The sequence below is a fragment of the Ahaetulla prasina genome, chromosome 9, assembly GCF_028640845.1.
Source record: "Ahaetulla prasina isolate Xishuangbanna chromosome 9, ASM2864084v1, whole genome shotgun sequence".
Taxonomy (NCBI): domain Eukaryota; kingdom Metazoa; phylum Chordata; class Lepidosauria; order Squamata; family Colubridae; genus Ahaetulla; species Ahaetulla prasina.
Genome location: NC_080547.1, coordinates 33572556 through 33596751, shown reverse-complemented (window position 1 = coordinate 33596751; position 24196 = coordinate 33572556). Strand labels below are relative to the sequence as shown.

The 24196-nt window shown below is 44.8% G+C and overlaps 1 protein-coding gene across 2 annotated transcripts in view; it reads left to right on the top strand.

The window, feature by feature from the left end:
• Positions 1-24196, top strand: part of PPP2R2A (protein phosphatase 2 regulatory subunit Balpha) — a 106642-nt gene that overhangs the window by 66654 nt on the left and 15792 nt on the right. For both annotated transcript variants that reach the window (XM_058194491.1, XM_058194490.1), the window contains exon 3: positions 8817-8914. In XM_058194491.1, the coding sequence (XP_058050474.1) occupies positions 8817-8914 (98 nt within the window). The remainder of the gene's footprint in view (positions 1-8816; positions 8915-24196) is intronic.

Here is a 24196-nt window from a genome sequence, read left to right as displayed (position 1 = left end):
TGAGTGATGAAAAATGATATGAACAACAGACACTTTCTCTAGATGGGAAAAAATGAGTCTCTCTTAAAAACATAGGTAGTCCTTGACTTAAAACCATTCATTTAGTGACCATTCAAAGTTAGGACGCCACTGAAAAAAACCGACTTATGACTGTTTTTCAGTTACGACCTTTCCAGCATCCTTATGATCATGTGATCACAATTTGGATGCTTGGCAACTGGTTCATATTTATGACCGTTGCTGTGCCTCAAGATCACATGATCCCATTTTTGCAACCTTCTGACAAGCCAAGTCAATGGGGAAGCTGGATTCACTTAACAGCCGGGTTACTAACTTATCAACTGCAGTGATTCACTTAAGGCAAGTGTCGTGTCCCACTCCTCCGCTGACGGCCGGGTCGGGGAAGTCCGTATCAAGCGTGTCTCTGCAGCTCTGCCAAAGTCCTATCAGAGTTCTCAAGGCAGGCAGGAGACCAGGAAGTGACTTCAGCAATCCAAGTTAGACTTTGCTTGACTCAAGGAATGCCAGAAAGCAGATCCTTTATATAGGCCATGGGGTGTGGCTCCATGACTCAGCACTTATCCAGGCCTGCCCCTCCCTTCCTTTTGCTGATGTCGCCTCTCAATTCTCCGGAAGCGAGGATCTCTCCAGCCTCCAGCTGTTGGTAATCTGAGCTTATGACTGGCTTCACATTCTTCAGGCTCACATGCTGTGGGGGTGGGGTTTAGTTGCTCCGTTTGCCTGGCCATGGTGCCAGGACTGGGGGTTGAAGGCACGTCAGGCCGTTCGTCTTGCTCGGCCTGTCCGGGCATGGTGCCAGGGCTGGGGGCTGGAGGCATGCCAGGACATTCTTCCGAACTATCAGCGTCCGGCAGGAGATAAGAGGGGCCTGGCTGCGGCAGGGGGAGCGAGCGAGACACAACAGCAAGAAAGATCATAAAATGGAATAAAATTCACTTAACAAATGTCTCACCTAACAATGTTGGGCTCAGTTGTGGTCGTAAGTCTAGGGTTACCTGTATTCAACATCGGTTGTAATTCCAACAAACTTTAAACTAGCAAGCAGTCAGGAACAGAAACTTTCATATTCATTCTGAGATTTCTAGGAACTATTAAAAGCAACCACAGATGTTTTAAACGATGGCTGGGAAAAAAATCCAACAGTCATGCAATAATTTTATTAAGAACAGCTAAAGTAGCATAAACCAATAAAAGCTTCTGAGTATATAGAGTTTGCACTCACATGCCATTTGGGCTGTTCCTAATAAAGCTGTCCTGCGATTATAGATGGAACTGTGTGTCCTTGTGATTATCCAAGAATATTCTTTGTATTCTGTTCTTAGCCTTCCTTCAAAAGGCTCCCTTTTGAACATGTATTCTCCTGGTTCACTGCGCTTGCACTGCTCGGTTGACGTCTTCAAGGTCATCTTGAACTAATTAAACAATTTGGTAGTCTTCAATCATTCTTCAGCTGTCAATAAGTTGGCTTTAATAGCATTATGCATCTATATTAAGATTGAATGACAGCTACGGGCACTGAAGTTTGCTTATGTGCATACACACATTACACATGTACCCTATTTTACCAATTGCTCAGTCTTAGTTTTGCCCCGCTGGTTTAATTGAACTTATTTTACTGTTTCACCAAAAAAAAAAAAGCTTTTACAAATCGGTTTATTAGGAGAAGTAAATTTCTAGAAGTCTAAAAAAATCAGACTGGAGTTGCCAATCATTCGTTGACCTTTGAAAAAGGGAAGCCTTATTTTTTGACACAGCAAAGGGTGAAACACACATGTCTGCATCCCCTTTTTACTGTGGCTTGTGAAAATATGCAGACCTCACTCTCGGGGGTTGGGTGGGGGCACTTGATGTGATAGAGAGAGAGAAAATCTGACATATTTGGGTCAGTGAGAAAGAAGGAAGAAGAGCTTCCATTTGGTTGCCCAAGAAATCATTAAGATGGGGCTTAGAAAAGCCTCCTCCCTCCATATTTGATCACTCAGGCAAGTAGGAAAAAAGGCGATGGAGGTATTTGACCCCCTCGCAGTCCTGACTCAAAGATATTCGTTCGAAATAGGTGGAGTGGCTCACTGAAAAATGAAAATCGATGCCATGTGGTTTACGTTTAAAGGTAATTGAATTGAAATGGGGTGAATGTGTGATTGTGTCTTTAATCGGGTCTCCCTGTTGTCATTTTAAAACATTCAGCTGGATCTTTTGGAAGCAACTTGCACTTTGATCTGTGGTCCCAGTACTACAAGCTATGAAGCTCACAAGTCAAGAGAAAGAGGGAGAGAGAGAAAAAGAAGGAGGGAGGGAGGGAGGAAGAGGGAGGGGAGGGCGAGAGAGTGAGAGAGAGGGAGGGAGAAGGGGAGAGAGGGAGGGGGAGAGTGCACTAACAGGGGAGCAAGGTGAAGAAACTCTTGGTACTTTATAACAGGTTGGAACTACAAAGAGATCTAGTAATCTTGACCTCTTTATGTGACCATATATAGGTAATCCTCAATTTGTACTCATAATTGAGCCCAGAAAATGGTCACAAAACGGCTCACCACATAAACACGTCAAATTTACCACCCTTTTTTTATTTGCAGAAGTCATTAAGCAAAGGTGCAGGTGGCCGTAATTACTGACCCGTTACCAGGCACCCAAAATGTGATCATGTAACCTAAGGGGTGGGGGTGGGGGGGCTTTGGAATCTAGGTCTTAAGTAGCCCTGGGGAAGTCTGTCGCAACTGTAAACAGTCACTAGGTGGCCAGTCGTAAGTCGGTGACTTCCTGTATCCTATTTCTAGATTTATTTTTCCCTTCTTTTTGGACAATAAATAAGATCCATTATTTATTTATTTATTTATTTATTTATTTATTTAATTTATATACCGCCCTTCTCCCAAAGGACTCAGGGCAGTTTACAGCCATGGTAAAAAGTACAAGTCAAAAAGTTAAAAAAGCATTTAAAAACTAATTAAATTAAAGGCTGAAAAAATTATAATAAATCTATATTAAAACCCCAATAAAACCCCATTAAGCCAGCCCTGCATGATGGAACAGAAAGGTCTTTAGCTTGCGGTGAAAGGTCCGGAGATCAGGAAGTTGATTATGACTCTGGTTATGTTCTGAGATCTAGAAATCCTGTACCTTCTGACAATTTGGATTTTAGGAAATGTGTGTTGAGAAAAAAACAACAACAACCATATTTTTCAGAGTATAAGACACACTTTCTCTCCCCGAAAGTGGGTGGAAATGTTGGTGCGTCTTATACATCGAATACAGCAATTTTTGGCCTCCAGAAGCCCCACCCTGCTCATTCCTTTTTTGTGAAAAACAGGCCCGGTTTTTTGCCCAATTTTTGCAAAAACAGGGGTGTTTTTGCTCTCCCCCAGCCCCCAGGAGCACTCTGCAGGCCTCCCAAACCCTCTGTATGCCCAATTTTTTGCAAAAACGGGTGAAAGACAGGGCATGCAGAGGGTTTGAGAGGCCTTCAGAGTGCTCCTGGGGGCCGGGGAGGGCAAAAACTTTTTTTTTCTTACTTACCTCTTCGAAATCTTGGTGTGTCTTATACATCGGTCCATCTTATAGTCCGAAAAATACGGTAGTTGTTTTTGCTCTTTCCTTTCCTTCTCCTCTTCCTGTGTACCAGCAAACAAGCTGCCTAGGACCTTTACCTTTTTATTTTCTGGTAGGTCTGAAATCTAATGTTGAAAGGCTTTCCAGTGTCTCCCCCCCACACACCAATGGCTCTTGGATTGTTCAGCTGTATTCAATCCTATGTTCCTTTGAGATTTCATTCATTGCATACCTGTGAGAACACAAATTGCTACATTGGGCTGTTTGTAAGAAAAAGTGAAATTGGTAATGTCAATGAAGGCCAATTCTGGGGAATAAGCAACAGCTGGAGTTTTCTGCCTCTTTCCTACACTTCTTCCTCATTGGCTGCAGGATTGTGAAGAACAGCTGTGTGACTGTGTGTGATAGAAAAGGAAGGTGCCCATTTTGTACCTCTGGTTCCTGAAGTATAAAATGGAAGTCACCAAAGCAATGTTTGAGCAGTTGCTACATGTTGTTGAACTGTTTTACTTTGTGATTTTTCCCTTCTTTCCTTAAACGATTGCGTGATTGTAAAAGCGTTTGAGATCCTTCCAAAGAAAATATGCTTTGAAAAGGAAGTAGGATAAGGAAGTGAGCAATTCATAATTTGTACCTTCCAAACTCTCCCACACCAGTGTCTTTAATATCATTACACCTCTGCTTTTCCACTAAAAAAATAATAATGCCAAACCATAAACTAGGTATGTACTGGCATAGCGTGCAAATATCAAAACTTGAGGATGATAAAAAAAAAAAAATTACTACCGCAATAAAAATCAGATTGTATTATTAAGATCTATAGAGAGGTCAGTGATTGTGGCCTCTTCCTTAGCTGTTAATAGTTTTTCCTGCCGGCTCTTAAAGAAAGCAGGAGAAGAAACGTTTCCGATAGCAATAAATACTCACTTCCAAATCAAAGCTTAAGTTGGCCATGAACTAGGCTAGGGGGATTCTTTGCTGGGAATTCTGCACAGGTAGCACAGGACATGTTTGGGATGTTCCTGTGCTACCTGTGCAGAATTCCCAGCAAAGGGATGTGTGTCATTGGAAGTTGCAAGTAGTATTTAATATCCTGTCAGCATTTTGATGACAACTGATGATGCTCGGTGGGAAGGGCAGCTTCCCTCCCCCTTTTCTGGCTCTGTTTGAGTTTCTAAGCATGCGTGTGGAAGGGTGCCATCTAGTGGTGGGTTTTAAAAAAATTTGCTACTGGTTCAGGGGGCGTGGCTAGGTAGGGGGCATGTGACTGAGTGGGCATGGCCAACTTCATGTCACTCACGCCCATGCAGTCACATGACACACACACCCCCACCTAGCTATACCCACAGGAAAAGGTAGGAAAATTTTTGGAATTTCCACCTATCTCCCCCCACCCTCCCTTCACCAGTCGCCCCCGTTTCCCTTCCTTTAGCGGCCCCAGCCCCAGCCCCGCTTCCTCCCCCACCACTGCATCTTTGTTCAGGCTGCTTACCTTCCATGGTGGCTTGTCCAGAGTCCGGAAGATAAGCTGACCGGAGTTTTTGGCAGCCCCCCAGTCAGCCACTGCTGCTGGAAAGCGGCTGGCAAAGAAGCCGCTTTGCGGCTGCGGCGGCTGGCCGCAAGTCACCAAAAAGTACCAGAAATCACGGAAAAAGCTGTTGCCATCGCTGCCATGTTCTTTGCGCATGCGCATCCCATTGGACTTGCAAGGCAATGAGATGCATGTGTGATGAACATGGTGGGTGGGGCAAGCAAGCAGCAACCGGGGGACTAGTTCGGGGGCGTTGCCAGCCAGCTATCGCTACCAGTTTGGTGACCTTGGCCAAATTTCCACCAACAGTTCACGCAAAACGGTTGAATACCACCTCTGGTGCCACACTTGGAATAAAATCATGTTTGGGGACTTGGTTACTCTCACAATTTGGACATTGCTGGCTAGGTGTAAAACCCGGATCTACCCACAGGATGGGAAGGAGAGCAAACTTTATATCATGACAGCAGTTTGCAGAGATAGTATCTTCAAAGTGAGCCGTTTGCAGCATAGAAGCAGCTGCCAGAATATCAATCAATCAATTGAGCTCATTGTGGTCAGAGACCATTACAAGCAAAGTGCTGTTATGAATGAACGGATGAATGATTTATCTTAATAGATGTAGATGATAAAATCAAGTTTAAGGCAGAGTTAGAATACATTTATAAAACAACTTTATTTATTTATTAAATTTATTTACTGCCCGTCTTGCTGTCCTGCAACTCTGGGTGGCTAATAATAAAACAATATTATAAAAGATTAAAAACCGTAAGGTAAATATCAGGAAATAGCTAAGATAGTGGAGTGGTATACATAGAGTGGAGGTGAGATTGTTTTGTATCGGTAAGGGAAGTCTAGGTTCAGCCTATATATTACATTGTAAAAACTAAAATTATATTAAATGCGAATACGTCTAAAATGGCAAAGTAATAATATTTAAACTTTAAATGAATTACAGTTACATGGAATGCATAGTGGAAAATTGTCCCATCAGGATCAGTCTTCCACTAGGATCAGGCACAAAATCAGAATAACCGCCAGGACAGCTAAATTTGACTAAGGCCATTCATCCCCACATGAGGCATTTGGGGCAGGGTGGATTTGATTTAAATCATGATTTAAATCAACTTGATTTAAATCATAATTTTTAAAGAGCAACTGTCAGCTTTGTCCCACAGCTGTTCCTCCTCTGACCTGCTATTGACTCATTGGCAGTTCCAGTATTGCGGAAATATATAGCCTCGTGCTACATAACGAAACTCCATTTCATGCCGAATAAACTAAATTATGAATGTATCTTAAATAGAAAACAAACTTTAGATAGATTTTTTACTCCAAAAGCATTTTATTAAAATAAATTCGGTAAAAAGAAAAATCCAATTTAAATTTTAAAAAGGCTGATTTTATTTATTTATTTTTTAAATCATCGATTTTTATCCACCCTGATTTGGAGGCTGTATTGTGGATGGTCTTCAAAATGTCTATTGAAAAGACCTGCCTGTTTGTGAACACAGCTGCCATGCAGTGCAGTGATTACCAGAATATCGTCCTGCCTAGCTCCCACTCTCACTTTGTCCTTTTTCTGTTGACATCCTTCCAAATAAAGATTTTTGTAAAAATTTCAATAGGATTCTTGGATATAAAGAGGATGGATGGTAGAGCTTTGTTTCTTGCCAGCTTCCCTTTTAAAAAATTGTTACTTGGAAGAGAAAGTTAGGTACCTTGACACTAAGTCATAAACCATTGATTGGGTTTGACTTAGCATGTTTTGTGAAAAGCAATTTATTTGCAAACCACATTTAAATAAATGTGGTTTTAAGAAAGGGGAAGAACACAGCTGCTGTGTTCAATTGACTGCTGGATTAATGTCAGTGTGCAAAACTTTTGTAATACCCATGGATCAGTAAACCAGGGTTTTAGTGAACTTGACTTACTATTATTATTATTATTATTGGTGATCTTGTGCAGGTGCTAACTACAACCTAATCATTCCTCTTTGACTTACCCCACTAAGCAGAAATCTTTATTTTGGTATTCTGCCAGAACCGGGGCTTCTTGTTGTGAACATTTATAAATAAGGATACCTAAACTAAGATTTGCTTTAGATTTAGGAATCTTGCCTTGGAAGGGATATAAAAGAAACATTAGTTAGATGACATGTCTTGCTTGTGTGATTAATTGCATAGGTGAGAGTAACCAAAAACGGGAACAACCAGGATACAGGCACATACCGTATTTTTTGGAGTATAAGACACACCTTTTCCCCAAAAAACCCAGGGTGAAAATCTGGGCGCGTCTTATACTCCGAATGTAGCTCACGCAGCTTCTTGAACGGAGGTTTTGGAGGCTGAAAGAAGCTTCAGAAAAGAAGCCCCCAAATAGAGCTTCAGAAAAGAAGCTCCGAAACAGAGCTTCAGAGGCTTTTTTTCTGAAGTTCTGTTTTGGAGGCTTTCAGAGGCAGAAAAAAAAAGCAAAAAAAAAAGCAAGGCACAGAGCTCACAACCAAGGAACCTGTTGCTAAAATTCACCTCTGGGAACAGCTGATTTGGGAGTATTCCGGGAGGCCGATCCACCTGCCAATCAGCTTTTTTCTTCTTTTCCTCCCCAAAAACTTAGGTGCAACTTATACTCCGCTGCGTCTTATACTCCGAAAAATATGGTGCCTTCCTAGAAACTTATCATTCTCTGCTCAGCCATAGTGCTTATTTTGATAGATTATGTGCCATCAAGTCAACTCTTAACCATTATATAGATCAATATTCTGTATGATGATCCTCTCCTAACTGTAGGAGACAAACAGGCTGAGCCTGTGTGTGTGTGTGTGTGTGTGTGTGTGTGTTTGTGTGTCAAATTTGAAATGTCTCTTCCCCTGTAAGAGTCCTAATTCCAGCCCCAGTTGAAGTCTGTTGACTTATCTGGCATCAATTTGCCTTGACCATTAGTAGTTCAGATTCTTGTGTATAGATAGCATGAAATAAACTTGTAGTACTTTTGAACTCTGTCCTGGTTCCTGACTTCTTGTGCCTGACACTAACTCAGTCTTCCAGATCCTCCAATGGTGCATCCACATGACTGCTATTACTGAATCTATCTACCTGCCTGCTGGATGTGGTCTTCTCTTTCCTCCCACCTTTTGCAACCTCAGAGCCTTCTCCAGATGGTTAGATCTTTGCATGATGTGTCCAAAGTATAGAATACTCTGATTCTGGTGGTTTGTGTCTCAAGTGAGATCTCTGGGTTAATTTATTCAGTGATCCCTTTGGTTTGTTTTCCTGGCTGTCACAATATTCTTAGGAATTTTTTCCAATACCATAGTTCAGAAGCATCAATACCAGGGGTGAAATGCTCCTGGTTCGGACCGGATCGCTTAATCTGGTAGCGATGGTGGCAGGCGGTTCGGAGAACCGGTAGCAAAAATCCCTCCCCACCCCACCCCAGCTGAGCCACGTGATCATCAGAGGGTTTTTTTTACTTTTAAAAGCATTTTTTATTCGGACAAAAAATGCTTTTAAAAGTAAAAAAAAGTTGGCCACGCCCACCAAGTCACATTACACCCCCACCAAGCCACGCCCACAGAACCGGTAGTAACAGATTTTACATTTCACCCCTGATCAATACTCTTCCCATTCGGCTCCTTCCAAATCCACGATGCTAATACCTAGAATTGAATGTTCATTAAAAAATTGTAACCTGTGTCTTTTTGCTCTTTATTGTACAGCTGACATAATATCTACAGTAGAATTTAATCATTCTGGAGAGTTGCTAGCGACGGGAGACAAAGGCGGTAGAGTTGTCATATTTCAACAAGAGCAAGAGGTAAGGCTTTCATTTTCTCCTTTTTTTTGTAATTCCTCCAAAGTAGAATTGATTTAGTCATAAAAGTGCCACTCGCCCTATTTGATATGATTGAGTTTAGGTACAAAAAAAAATATGGTCAAAGATTTCTCCTCACATTACAAATGCAGTTGTGCCTGTTTACATAGCAATTCCATTGCATTCACTTGGATTGTGGCTAAACCTGCGCAGGTAGAATTACAGGAAATAGTGACAAACATGATTATAGAATCACATACTTTGTTCGTTTGTTTTCTTGCTTGCTTGCTTTAAGCTAAAAGAAAGACTAATGCCATTTGGCAACTGGAAATGAATGAGGCTTGATTTCTTAGAAACCTTTATGTTTAATATTAAAAAGTACAGGTTGTCTTTGACTTACTACTTTAATGGACCCTGGAATTTCTGGCATATATGATGACAGTTGTTAGTTGAGGCATCCATGTAACCAACCTGATTATATGACTTTTTTTGTTGTAGCAGTTATTAAGCAAATCCATGCTTAATAACTGCTAAATGGGTGAGTTTTTTTGCTGGAAAGCATACAGGTCTACCTGTATATCCTGTATGTAAATGCAGACTAAAATAATCTGTGATTTTGGCTTAGGGTATATCTAAGACTTGGGGGAATTAAAAAAGAAATCGGAAAAAGCCAATATTGGATCCTTCCTGAAATAATGATGAGCCTTGTGGTATATTGAAGTAACTGCCGTCTGAAATACTCTTCCTCCTTCCACCCTCCTCCTGCAGTTGGTCATTACTTTGTTGGTATTCTGGAAAGCCTTAAAACATGGCTTTTTCTCCAGGCCTGATGATTAGAAGGTTAATGAAGCCCATGAAATGGTTATTGAGATTGTTGCCCTTGGCTGCTGCTCTAGGTATACCGTATTTTTCAGAGTATAAGACGCACCCTTTTCCCACCTAAAAGGGGGTGAAAATTTGGGTGCGTCTTATACACCAAATGTAGCCCCTCCCACCCACTGGCCCCCACCCTTTGGCCTCTGCCTCCCAGCAGTTTACCTCCTTGCAGCAAGCAGCAAGAAGAAACAGCCCATTTCAGCTTCAGCACAGCCTAATTAGCACAAGTTGATTGTCCCTGCTGACTCTCAGTGGATTCAGGCTGCAGGGATTGCCATGGCCTATTGCTGCGCGGGCCTCTGCTGCTTGCTCCAAGGAGGTAAATTGCTGGGAGCAGATTTTTTTTTCTCTTATGCTAATCAAGCTATGCTGAAAATGAAAATGAAAGTAAAGCAGGCTATTTGTTGCAAGGAGGCAAAATTGCTGAGAGGCGGAGGCAGAGGCAGATTTCTTTTTCTTGTTTTCCTCACCAAAAAAGGTAGGTGCGTCTTATAGTCCGGTGCGTTATACTCCGAAAAATACGGTACTTACTGTCTTTGCTTTGATTGCTTTGTTGACTTTACATTGGTTATGCCAGGTGTGAAAGACCTGGTCAACAGTGAAGGTCCAATTAAACTGATTTATTACCACTCATGCCTATACACAGGAATCTTCTCAACTAAACAGTTAGCATCTGCTTGAAGTTAGATAAGGGTCAACATAATTCAGAGGAGATTGGTCTGCTTGTAGCTACATAGGGATTGTAGGTTGATCCCTCTTTTAAACTCCATCCTAGGTTCTGCCACTCCTCCTCCTACAGGTTCAACACCAAGAGTCACTATTGAAAGATGGACAACTATGTCAATCGATTAAATAAATCAATAGCCGACCCTTCTCAAGAGCTGAAACAGCCATTGTGTTTGGCAAATCATGGTTTCTCCTGCTGCGTGATGCACAAATCCAAATAACTGTGGCTTATACAGCAAACTTCAGTTAAAAGAGATTAGGATAAGAGTGGGTCGAGCTGAGACATCCAATGCCTTTTTGGGATCAGGGCAGTGTAACTGGTGAAGGGATGTAGCTGAGTGTGGAGCCAGGCCTCTCATAGGACCAGGGCTCTATTTTATTAGTTGAAATTTTCATTCAGAGGCTATCGGGAGACGGACCAAACGAAACTTTGAAATGTGCCTTCCGTTGCTCCCAAAGCAGAATTCTTGAGTGATGCTGTCTAACTTCCATACACTTGGCATGATCGAGCATTCTGGATGATGGATAACTCCTGAAGACCCCTGGCTAGAAGAATCCCATGCTGCCTAAAGCAGGGGTCTGCAAAATTGGCTCTTTTAAGACTTGTGGACTTCAACTCCCAGAGTTCCTCAGCCAGCAGAGCTGGCTGAGGAACTCTGGGAGTTGAAGTCCACAAGTCTTAAAAGAGCCAGGTTTGCAGACCCCTGGCCTAAAGCAATCCTCTGATACCATAGGAAGCATTTTCTGTGCTGTTGACTTCGTAATCTGTCATATATATGTCTCTTTCATCACATCACGGTCATCTAGATCCAGCCCATTACACACATCCTATTAAAACAAAACCTTTTTGGGGGAAGGGGCCTTGTGGATGATGCTCAAGTTTCAACATAATGTTCTTTTGTTCTGGTAACATCCTTCTCCAGACTCTTATTTGTGCCCATAATAGAATGCCCTACTTTGGCTTCCTCCCACAGTAAGGAAGCATTCATATACTACCCAGGAAATGAGGAGGCACTGAACACATGTAGGCATGGAAGAGATTTCTCTCTTGAATAGCAAGTGTTCTCCCCAGGTTTTCATTAAGCAGCTTTGAAAGTATCTGACAAAAGATGGCCTTCGGAAGTCGTGACTCCAACAATTATTTGTGTGTGTGTGTGTGTGTGTGTGTGCAACTCTAAAGCGAAAGCTTTTTCAATAGGATGCTATAACTGTTCGCAGGGCAAGGAGACAATCCTAAAATGCAAACTTCTTAATAAATATTTTTATCTTCGTACTTCATAGTGCTCATCTGAAAATATTTGAATTAAAATGTACATTTTTCATTAGAATCCCTCTGTTTTCAGGTTTAGTCTAAAAATCTCTATAGTTTCCCTGTTGCATCAAGAATGAAAATCCCTTGATTTTAATCTGGGTTGCAGAGATCTACAACCATTGTTTTAGTGACTATTCAAATTAAAATGGCGTTGCAAAAATTGACTTATGACCGCTTCTCATACTTATGACCATTGCAGCATCCCTACAGTCAGGCGTGATCAAAATTCCAGTGCTATTTATGATAGCTGCAGCATCCTGCGTCATACGACCTTCCTAGCTAGCTTCCAACAAGCGAAGGCAATGGAGGAAGCCAGCTTCATGAGTCATTGAATATCTGCAGTGATTTGCTTAACAACCATAGCAAAAAAAAAAAAAAAAAGGACATAAAATTGCGTGCATCTCACTTAACAATTGTAGTAGTGGAAATTCTGGTCCCAGTTGTGGTTGTAAGTTGAGGACTGTCTGTACTACTTAAAGTTACAAAGTACCGTATTTTTCAGAGTATAAGACACCCCTTTTTTCCCCATAAAAGAGGGTGAAAATTTGGGTGCCTGTTATACACTGAATGTAGCCCCGCCCACCCGTCGGCCCCCACCCTTTTGGAGCTTTTGGAGTCTGCAAATGCAGCCTCCCAAACGGAAAGCCTCTCAAGCAGATTTTTTTTTCTTATTTTCTTCCCCCCAAAATAAGGTGCGTCTTGTACTCCAGAGCGTCTTATATTCTGAAAAATATGGTAGGTAAAACTAGGAAGAACTAGCTGCCTTCTCCTGGAAAACTTTCCCATCTGGAAGATAGATTAGCTAGATCAGGGGTCTCTAACCTTGGCAACTTTACGACTTGTGGACTTCAACTCCCAGAATTCCTGAGCCAGCGCATGCTGGCTGAGGAATTCTGGGAGTTGAAGTCCACAATTCATAAAGTTGCCAAGGTTGGAGACCCCTGGGCTAGATTATAGAAGTTCTTTGCCTATCCACAGAGCTTCTTGTTGACTTCCTTCCCCTTAGGGTCAAGTGGTACAGCTTAGGGAAGGGCTTGCTACTCTTGCTAGTGATATCAGTGGTAGCTGCAGAGATCAGATGATTTGCATGTCCTCTCCTGGGGTAGGAGGGGAGCAGGCAGAACTGGAGGGAGGAGTTAAACATGTCATCAGCTTAGAGTCCTTATGTTACTACAAATGATACAAGTCCACCCTTTCTTGAATCCATTGACCCTTATCTAATGCCAATTTAGTGCTGACCATTGTACCATTCTTGTGTATAGATTTGAATAAATCTTCTGTGCTGCAACTTAACCTATGGTCCTGACCCTTTGCACTTGACATTAATCTTGTGTCCAGTTCTCACTGTTGCTTCTTGGCCCGCATATAGGTTTCTCAAGAGACAAATAAGATGGTCTGGTACTCCCATCTCTTTAAGAACTTGCCACAATTTGTTTTGAGTCACATAATCAGAGGCTTTAGCATAGTCAATGAAGAAGAAGTAGATGTTTTTCTGGAACTCCCTAGCTTTCTCCATGATCCAGCATATGTTGGCAATTTGATTTCTAGTTACTCTGTTTCTCCGAAATCCTTCCTGTACTTCTGGTAGTTCTCAATCCACATAGTGCTGGAGCCTAGCTTGTAGGATTTTAAGCATAACTTTACTAGCATATGAAATGAGTGCAATAGTGCGATAGTTTGAACATTCTTTGGCATTGCCTTTCTTTGGAATTGGAATGTAAACTGACTTTTTCCAATCCTATAGCCACTGTTGAGTTTTCCACATTTGCTGGCAAATTGAGTGTAGCGCTTTTATTGCATTGTCTTCTAAGATTTTGAATAGCTCAGCTGGAATACTGTCACCTCCACTAGCTTTGTTGTTGTATGTGGTGTGCTCTTCTCTTACATCTGGTTCTTAAATTCTCTGGGTATCTCAGTGAAGTCTTACATTTCAGGTTGTACATTGGAGAGCACATGGGAAATGCTAAGTTTAATACTGTTACTATACTGGAAATTTTCCATGGAGACCCAGATAATGCAGTTGTCAGGCCTGGAAGCCATCTTTTGATTGGGCCTTCAGACCTGCCACATTTACTACTGTGGGAAACTGGGAGGGGGGATTGTATGGAGCATGGGTGACATATAGTCAAAATAACATTCCTTTCTCACAGAGTCAAGGTCGTCTTGCCCTGCATCTGGAAGGCTGGAACTGGGAGGCATCCCCAGTCAGCACAGCATTTGGATTGGGCCATGTGATGGACATGTGGATGTTGGGCAGGGACTTGAACTTTCCTTTGGGTGGGGAAAACCTGGAAGCTTTCAGATTTGGGGTTTTCCAGATGTGCCAATATGACATCTCTAATAAAATGGAACTTTGGGGAAACTCAATGGAGTCTTCTTTCATTGGGGATGTTACTTGGAACCCTGACAGCAGTAAGGATAGGAAACTGGTCCTGGTCCAGGAACTGGGTCTATCTTTCATCTGCTTTAGGAGGCCACAGTGATGTCGGGTGGAACTTAATGAAGGCAGTCCCCTTCCTACATACCATTCATGTCTCCCCCATTAAGCCAAAAGCTATGTGATGTTTTTGCTCTCTTGTTAGAAGGAAGACATGAACCTTTTGATTTTCCGGGTACAATATCTGAAGATAATTTGCTTGCATTCTTTCAAGAAAATGTAAATAGCTGAACAGTAGATCTTGTAACAAAGAGGATTTAATATTGTGAGCAGTGTGTGTAAGGAAACAATGGATAACTATTCTGTGCTTATAGATTTAATTTAAAAATATTCAGTGAAATGATATCAGGTCTCTGTGTTTATTAATTGATACAGTTTTCTGAAAGAACTACTGGGAAGTGTAAATATTTTAAGTGCTCTATAGATTTCTTAGGAGTGGGGAGGTTATGAGTTTGTCCTTCACATAGACTTCAGGTGATCTTCTAGTGCCACCTGCTGGTCACAGTGCTGGGGACAAGTCACTCATACTAGTAATCAGCCTACCCCATATTTCTCTTTTAACCTATAAAATGACAAAAAGAATATTAGTTATTTTACTGGTTCTTGCCTGGAGGCATCCAGGATATCTGGATATATCCCTAGACACCAATGATCAATCGTTAACTGAATTACTGGAAACACTTTTAAGGTTCAGATGTAACGCTAGCTCCAGCTGTTCCTTGAATGCTAATTGATATTTCATACATGAATTGTAATGTGGATACCTATAAAGGAGAATATTTGTAGCTCGGGGTTAAAATGTGGAGTCCTTGGTGAGCTTGATTGTTTTCTTGAAGACATTTCATTACCCAAACTAGGTAACATTGTCATCAGTGAGAATTTTGTTGAATATGCCGAGGATTGCAGACAGGTAAAGCAGTGATAGTGGTCGATTGGAAACAGAGCGGTACCAGGGGTGAAATGCTCCCAGTTCAGACCGGATTGTGCGATCCGGTAGCGATGGGGGTGGGTAATTTGGAGAACCGGTAGCAAAAATCCCTGCCCCCCCCCAGACTGGTGCCTCCCAGAAAAGGGCAATTAGTAGACCAGTGCCTCTATTTTTAAAGACGGTAGACCGGGGCCTCTCAGTAAAAGGCAATTGGTAGACCGGTGCCTCTATTTTTAAAGAAGGTAGACTGGTGCCTCTCAAAGAAAGGGAATTAGTAGACCAGTGCCTCTATTTTTAAAGAAGGTAGACTGGTGCCTCCCAAAAAAAGGCAATTGGTAGACCGGTGCCTCTATTTTTAAAGAAGGTAGACCGGTGCGCTCCCAAGTTTTGTATAGTTTATTATTTTTATTATTTATTATTGATTGGCCACCCCATTCAGTCACCTGACCACCACGCCATGCCCACCAATTAAGACACACCCACAGAACCGGTAGGGAAAATTTTTAGATTTCACCCCTGAGCGATACCCATTTTAAAACCTAATTTGAGCTTATTTCTCGCTCCTTCTTAAAGCAAATAAATTATTTAACAGAGGGAATAATCTTGGGTACTTGCAGAAGACGTATCCATATTGTAAAGATGTTCAAGGGAATATATGGACTACAGATGTTTGGTTTTTTTTCCCTTCAGCTTTGGACAAGCAAGATTCTTCCCACTTAGATGGGGGGGGGGTGCAGATAATATCCCTGGGAATTAAAACTTTTGCCTTCCCCTTTTCTCCTTGAAGTTATTTGAGGTGATGATGAGTTCACTTATTAATAAATATTACAATAAAAATAAAAATCTAAATATCTTCTGGTATTGACCTTAGCCTAGGGCAGGGGTCTGCAAACTTGGCTCTTTTAAGACTTGTGGACTGCAACTCCCAGAGTTCCTCAGCCAGCAAAACTGGCTGAGGAACTCTGGGAGTTGCAGCCCACAAGTCTACCCTAGGGAGAACATAGTCTTTTCCCAATCTATGGAGGACTAGTTATATCACCTTTGCTCTTCCTGATTTTCACAACTGAGATATTACTTGGATTTTTCACTAATCTTGATTTAAATTTTATCTTCTGTGCTTTGAGCTCAGAAATGTGTGAAATCCATCAAAGCTATCATTGTCTTCAGATAAAACAATGCCAACCATAGGATTCCTATTTATTTACCGCCTTTCACAGGGATGTGAGTGCCCAATTGATACCGTGTTTTTCTGAAAATAAAACCCTGTCATATATATATGACCTTGGCCTTATTTTTGGGGAGGTCTTATTATTTTGGGGCACTTGGAGGAAACCAAAGGAAATGGCAGGGACTGGCTTTGCCTGCGTTTAAATATTTTCAAGGGGGGAGGCTTATTTTAGTGCATGGGCTCAAAAGCCCAATTGGGCTTATTATCAGGAGATGTCTTTTTTTAGGGGAAACAGGGTACTTAGCTCAAGTATTTAAATTTATATTCTTTTAATGTTCTCTGAAATGGTATAGTTGGTGTAGAAGACCTCCAAGGTCACTTCCAACTCTGTTAATTCTATTACTTTATTTATTAAGCAAATCAATGGTGGAATTCAATTTTTTTTAACTACCGGTTCTGTGGGCATGGCTTGGTGGGCGTGGCGTGGCTTGGTGGGCGTGGCAGGGGAAGGATATTGCAAAATCTCCATTCCCACCCCACCTTGGTGCCAGCCAGAGGAGGTATTTGCCAGTTCTCCGAACTACTCAAAATTTCCACTATCGGTTCTCCAGAACCTGTCAGAACCTGCTGGATTTCACCCCTGAAGCAAATGTGTACCAACTCTGCTGATGGCTTAAAACTTTAAAATTTCACAATGGAAGAAGCCATAAAGCACCATCCCCCACCAACGGCAACCACACATTCCACTAACCACTTGATTGGCACCAACCACTTGGTCAATCGGGTGTCCCCAGGCCTGCTGACAGAATGATGTCTTCAGAACTTTCCAGAAAAATATCAGGGCCACTTTTTCTGACTTTCTCCTTTTTCTTGTTTTAACGATGGTGTCAGAGGGGATGCCTCTTGTTATACAAAACCTATTCATGCCCTTCACTTTGTTGTAAATCTTTCACTGCCTCCCTTTGTACCATTCACGGTAATTTAAACCCTCTTAATGGGGGAGGGGATGCAGTGAATCAGGGGCTAGGACGCTGAGCTTGTCGATCAGAAATGTCGGCAGCTCAGCGGTTTGAATCCCTAGTGCTGCCGTGTAACGGGGTGAGCTCCCGTTACTTGTCTTGTTACTTCTACCAACCTAGCAGTTTCGAAAGCACATAAAAATGCAAGTAGGAAAATAGGAGCCACCTTTGGTGGGAAGGTAACAGCGTTCCGTGCACCTTTGGCATTGAGTCATGCCAGCCACATGACCACAGAGACGCCTTTGGACAGCGCTGGCTCTTCGGCTTTGAAACGGAGATGAGCACCGCCCCCTAGAGTCAGGAATGACTAGTACGTATGTGCGAGGGGAACCTTTACCTTTACCTAATGGGGGAGGGGAAGGAATTTCTACCAGAACTTCCTTTCAAGGTTTAATGTATCGCTTCCTTTATTCTTGGCAATTCTTTATTAAACCACCTACTTGCTGGTTAAATTACAATAAAACACTTTATTAGTAGAATTTCTGAGCATTTTTTATTTAGCGTTTCTTTTGTAGACTTTTTAAATTTCTACTTGTGTTGTATTATTTAACATTTCTGTTGGTATACTCAGTTACGCTCTATCATTAATACAGTCAATATTTTCTGATTTTGATCCTAAAATGGTACCTTGTGAGTTTTCCTCAGGAGATTGGCAACTCAGAACTGTTCAGTGAAATTCAGCAGTGGAATGTCTTGCTTTTTAAGAAAAATAAGAGCTGTAACAATGATGTGGCAGGGGTGAAATGCTCTTAGTTCGGACCGGATCGCGCGATCCGGTAGTGATTGGGGGCAGGTAGTTCGGAGAACCGGTAGCAAAAATCCCTGCCCTCTCCCCCACTGCCCACACCTCGCTGTTCCTCTTCTCTGTCCCTGAAGCTCTGGGTGGTGATATAGCTGCAAATGGCCTTAAATTACTGCCCCGGCACTTCAAAGGGCCACACTACAGCTGATCAGCACTGTAGGCAGCTAGTAGACCGGTGCCTCTATTTTTAAAGAAGGTAGACCGGGGCCTCTCAGTAAAACGCAATTGGTAGACCAGGGGCCTCTATTTTTAAAGAAGGTAGACCGGTGCCTCCCAAGTTTTGTATACTTTATTATTTTTATTATTTATTATTATTGACCATGCCCATTCAGTCACCTGACCACCAAGCCACACCCACCAATTAAGCCATGCCCACAGAACCGGTAGGGAAAATTTTTAGATTTCACCCCTGTGGTGTGTGCAGTCTCTGCTAAACTTAGCAACCTGTTTTTGGTCTTTAAATAATATCTGAAACACCCCCAAAGGCAGAAAAGTTGAAGCTTATGATCCCCAAATTCCTCAACTACTTTCTTCTTTTCCTTTTCCTTACCTTTGCCTGAAGACTCACTGAAAATCCATTGATTTCTGGGCAGGTATTTTCCCTTGAAAAATAGACACCCTGTTATAGGTGTAAGTGGACGATTTATACACCCAGAATCCAGGATAATAGGGAAGAGGTAGATATTTAATTATCCAGGGCTTATTTTGATCTATGACCGTAAATAAATAAACAGCTATGCTAAATGGTCTTGGCATAAGGCAACATCCTAAATTAGTTCCCCAACTTGGGTGGCCCTGAGAACCGAGCCCAGCCAGCTATAGCATTGCCAAGAATTCTGGCAGTTGAGATCTAATTTGGAGCAGGCAGGCTGAGCTGGTTGAATACAGATAGTCCTCAACTTGTCATTTAGCGACCAACTGAAGTTACAACATGGCTTTGATGAACCTACTTACGACATGGTTTCCCTCTCCGTCGGGTGTTGGTACCGGTGAGCCCTGGGTCTGCTGGTGGATTTGGCGACGGGTGTCCCCCTCTCATCTGGGGGAGCTCCAGTGGCCTGCTCACGGTGGCGATGGGGCGTTTCCGGTGGCGATGGCCTGGCGGAGGCGGTGGGCGGCGGCGGCCTGCCCCGGTGCCTTGAAGTGGCGGATGGCCCGATGGGCCCAGGGTGGCTGTGACCTTGCCCTAGTGGCGCGGATATGTGGCAGCGCCGGAGGAAGGCCCGCGGGTCCAGCGGACACCCCTCCACTGTTTACCATCTTTATAACATCCCTACCATCATTCCTCTCCCCTTCTTCCTTAGCCCACCCCAGGTCGTTTGTATGGGGTGGTGAACTGACTGAGTCAGCGGTTTTGTCATCTACCGCACATGGATTATCTCGAACTATTTCCCATCAGGACAGACTGGTCATGGTCATTTTATCATCTGTTATGACTTTTGCTGCCAACTTGACCAGCCCAGGATGGGCCTTGCCCGGACCGTCTCAGTGATGCGAACATTTACCGCGGCTGACCTTCTTGCCCTGCGAGATGCCCTCTCTCATGGGTTTGGCCCTCAGATTATCGAGGCCCACCTTGAGGACGGGCTTTGGAGTCCCGAGAGGTGGCATGCGAAAAATAGGAGGCTTAGGGTTTTTAATTGGCTGTTTTAATAGATTTTTAAGGGAATTTTAAAGGGATTTTAAGGGGAGGAAACCGGCGGGCTTGGGTTGGGGGTGGGAGGAAGGGGTGGGTGTTGGGGTAACCCGTCGGGGAGTCAGTTCCTGCACATGCTCGTGGCGGGGTTGGTGGGTCCGAGGTCATGGGGAGTCGGTGTTCCATTGGTGAGGGTGGTGCTATTTCCACGGTAAGGGGAGGGGCAGATATGGCGGAAGTGGGGGCTCATATCGTGTTAGGGGTGCGCTCGATGCCTACAGGCGATCGCGCGCCCGAGCCTCAAACTTCTCCCGTTCCCGGATGGTCAGGATCCTCAGGGCCCTGGCCTTGGCTGATGTTATGCAATGCACGGTCCGTGGCCAATAAGGCCCCTAATTCACGATCTTATTCAGGGGTGCCGCGGACCTTATGGGCGTTACGGAGACCTGGTTGGGCCCAGAAGGGGCGTGCCCTTGTTCAGATGTGCCCACGGGTTTCCGAGCATTTCATCAGCCGAGGGGCCAGGGTAGGGGTGGTGGGGTGGCGGTTGTGATTAGAGAGAGTCTAGAGCCGAGGAGACCACTGTACCTCAGATTGCGGGTGCGAATCCCTCTTTGTGAGATGGGGTCATAGATGTCAGATGGGCTTGCTGGTGGCGTACCTGGCTCCTTGCTACGTGACAGCTGCCCTGCCCGAGCTCCTGGAGGTGCTTGCTGGGGTGGCAGTTGAGACCCCCAGACTTTTAGTCGTGGGGGACTTTAACTTGCCATCGTCCGGCTCGTCATCGACGGTAGCTCGGGAGTTCATGGCTTCCATGACGGCCTTGGGCCTGACCCAAGTAGTTGATGGCCCTACTCACGTTGGGGGTGGCACTCTGGACTTGATTTTTGTCTCTGGTCAGTGGTTGAGAGATCTGGACTTAAAGGAAATAGTCATTGAACCTTTGTCATGGTCAGATCACTCTCTTCTTCGTCTGGACTTTCTGACCGCCATTCACCACCGCAGGGAGACGGAGCCGACACGTTGGTTCCGTCCCAGGCGCCTGATGGACCGGAGGGTTCGGACGGAGCTTGGGCCATTTCCTGAGGTCTGGCTCACGGCTCGGCTGAGGAACTTGTTGCGGCCTGGGAGCGGGCGGCGGGGCCTTAGACCGGTCGTGCCTTTGCGCCTCTGACCCAGCGCGGGTCCCAACCAGCTCCTTGGTTCTCCGAGGAGCTGAGGGGATGAGCGCGGAGAAGACGCCTAGAGAGTTCCTGGAGGTCTAGCCGTTCAGAAGCTGATCGGACACTAGTGAAGTCCTATACTAGGGCTTACCTAGTGGCAATGAGGAAGCGGCGTAGCTACGCCTCCTCCCTCATTGCATCGGCAGATAACCGCCCAGCCGCCCTGTTTCGGGTGACCCGCTCCCTCCTACACCAGAGGGGGCGGGATGGCCCGGTGCAGGGGCGGGCTGGGGAGGTTAACGGGTATCTATACGATAAAAACGTTCAACCGGGATGGTTTGGACCAAGATTGCGGTGATACGGGTGAGACGTCTGAGGGTGGTCTTGGTGACATTGTATGGGATGAGTTTGACCCTGTCGCTCCCGAGGACATGGACAGGTTGTTGGGGAGGCTGAATGCCACCACATGTTTACTGGACCCGTGCCCCTCCTGGTTGGTGCTGGCCACGCAGGAGGTGACACGAGGCTGGCTCCAGGCGATTCTGGCGCTTCTTTGGTGGAGGGTGTCTTTCCGGCCGCCTTGAAAGAGGCGGTGGTGAGGCCCCTCCTCAAGAAGCCTTCCCTGGACCCGGCTGTTTTAGGTAATTATCGTCCGGTCTCCAACCTTCGCTTCGCGGCGAAGGTTGTAGAGAGTATGGTGGCATATCAGTTTCCCTTGCACCTGGATGAAACTGTCTATCTAGACCCGTTCAGTCCGGTTTCCGACCCGGTTACAGCACGGAGACGGCTTTGGTCGCGTTGGTGGATGATCTCTGGAGGGCCAGGGATAGGGTTGTTCCTCTGCCCTGGTCCTATTAGACCTCTCAGCGGCTTTCGATACCATCGACCATGGTATCCTGCTGCGCCGGTTGGAGGGATTGGGAGTGGGAGGCACCGTTTATCGGTGGTTCTCCTCCTATCTCTCCGACCGGTCGCAGTCGGTGTTGACAGGGGGGCAGAGGTCGGCCCCGAGGCGCCTCACTTGTGGGGTGCCGCAGGGGTCGATTCTCTCGCCCCTTCTGTTTAACATCTACATGAAGCCGCTGGGTGAGATCATCAGTGGTTTCGGTGTGAAGTACCAGCTGTATGCGGATGACACCCAGCTGTACTTTTCTACACCGGACCACCCCAACGAAGCTATCGAAGTGCTGTCCCGGTGTCTGGAGGCCGTACGGGTCTGGATGGGGAGAAACAGGCTCAAGCTCAATCCCTCCAAGACAGAGTGGCTGTGGATGCCGGCATCCCGGTACAGTCAGCTAAATCCGGCTGACCATCGGTGGCGAGTCACTGGCCCGATGGAGAGGGTGCGCAACTTAGGCGTCCTCCTGGATGAGCGGCTGTCTCTAGAAGATCATTTGACGGCCGTCTCCAGGAGAGCGTTCTACCAGGTTCGCCTGGTGCGCCAGTTCGCCTTTCTGGACCGGGAGGCCCTATGCACGGTCACTCACGCCTCGTGACGTCTCGCCTGGATTACTGCAACGCTCTCTACATGGGGCTCCCTTGAAGGGCATCCGGAGGCTACAGTTAGTCCAGAATGCGGCTGCGGGTGATAGATGGAGCCCTCGTGGCTCCCGTGATAACACCCATCCTGCGCAGGCTGCACTGGCTACCTGTGGCCTTCGGGTGCGCTTCAAGGTTTTGGTGACCACCTTTAAAGCGCTCCATGGCATAGGGCCGGGTTATCACGGGACCGCCTACTGCGACCAGATACCTCTCACCGACCCGTGCGCTCTCACAGGAGGGACTCCTCAGGGTGCCGTCAGCTAGGCAGTGTCGTCTGGCGGCGCCCAGGAAGGGCCTTCTCTGTGGGGCTCCCGCCTCTGGAACGAGCTCCCCCCAGGACTCCGTCAACTTCCGGACCTTCGAACCTTCCGTCGCGAGCTCAAGACACATTTATTCATCTGTGCAGGACTGGCTTAGATTTTAAATTTTATAGGGGTTTTAAATTGATTTTAATATTTATATTTATATTTTTAATTATAGGGCATTGGAATAAGTTTTTTAAAGATTATTTTAATTTTGTACACTGATGTTTTATATGCCTGTGAACCGCCCTGAGTCCTTCGGGAGATAGGGCGGTATATAAATTTAAATAATAAATAAATAAATAAATAAGTCCTGACAGCCGCCCCTCCCCCCCAAAAAAAATCTGACATGGTCTCATGATCACATTTTGGTTGCTTGATGAGTGGCCTGAAGTTATGGCCATTTGCAGCATCCCTCAATCATCTAACCATGATTTACATTGTTTGCCAGAAATTAGTGTTTCTTTCTAGTTTCTGGGAAAAAATGCCCATTGTGTATAATGGGTTTGTTTAATGATTGCGGTGTTTGCTTAATCTCCATTGCAAAATTGGTCATCAAATCGGGCACAGTCCCATGGTGACTCGCTTAATGACCACCACAATTTACCTGTTGTGGCCCGCCAGTGGCCAGCAGAGCTGGCAGCAGATTCGGACAGTGAGGAGGTTGGGGAGGAACATGGGCCAGTCCTGGAGTCTGGGGAAGGCTCGGACAGTGGCTCTGAGTCGGAGGCAGAGAGGGAGCCAAGGCCATCTGATAGTTCTTTACTGCCTCCGGAGTCTGACATCGGCAAGGTAGAAGAACAGCATGAGCCTGTTCCCATTGTGCGCATGCGCAGAGCTGCCAGGAAACAGGAATAATTAAGAAAACAAGGTTGACTTTGGGAGTAAGGCTTGAAAATGATTGGCCCCTCCCGTAAGACATAAAAGAGAAGCGAACGGGACGTGAGCTTTTGCAGGAAGCGATTAGTTTATCTGGTCGGTAAAAGCAGTGGAAAAGTTCCGTTTGACTCTGTGCTAAGTTTGGCCTTGCCCTGCGTGTGGCAATTAGTTTTTTGGCAGCATTCCAAGGGAGATAAGGTGGGTGTTTATAAACATTCCCCTGAAAGATTGTTTGATAAGCCTTTTGACTGGGAATGACAATAATTCACAGCTGTCTGAATTAAAGAGGTTTGCCGGGACTAAGTTTGTGCTCGATACTGTCTAAGGAATCCTAGGTCAGAACATTACCACTGTAATTTTGGGGTCAGTTCTGGTCATAAGTTGAGAATTTCAGCACCTACGGCATCCAAGACAGTTGAGGACCATCTGCAAAGCTCCTCCAGATCCCACCAGGCCTGTAATTGCATTGGCTTGTTTGGCTTAGAACGTGGCAAG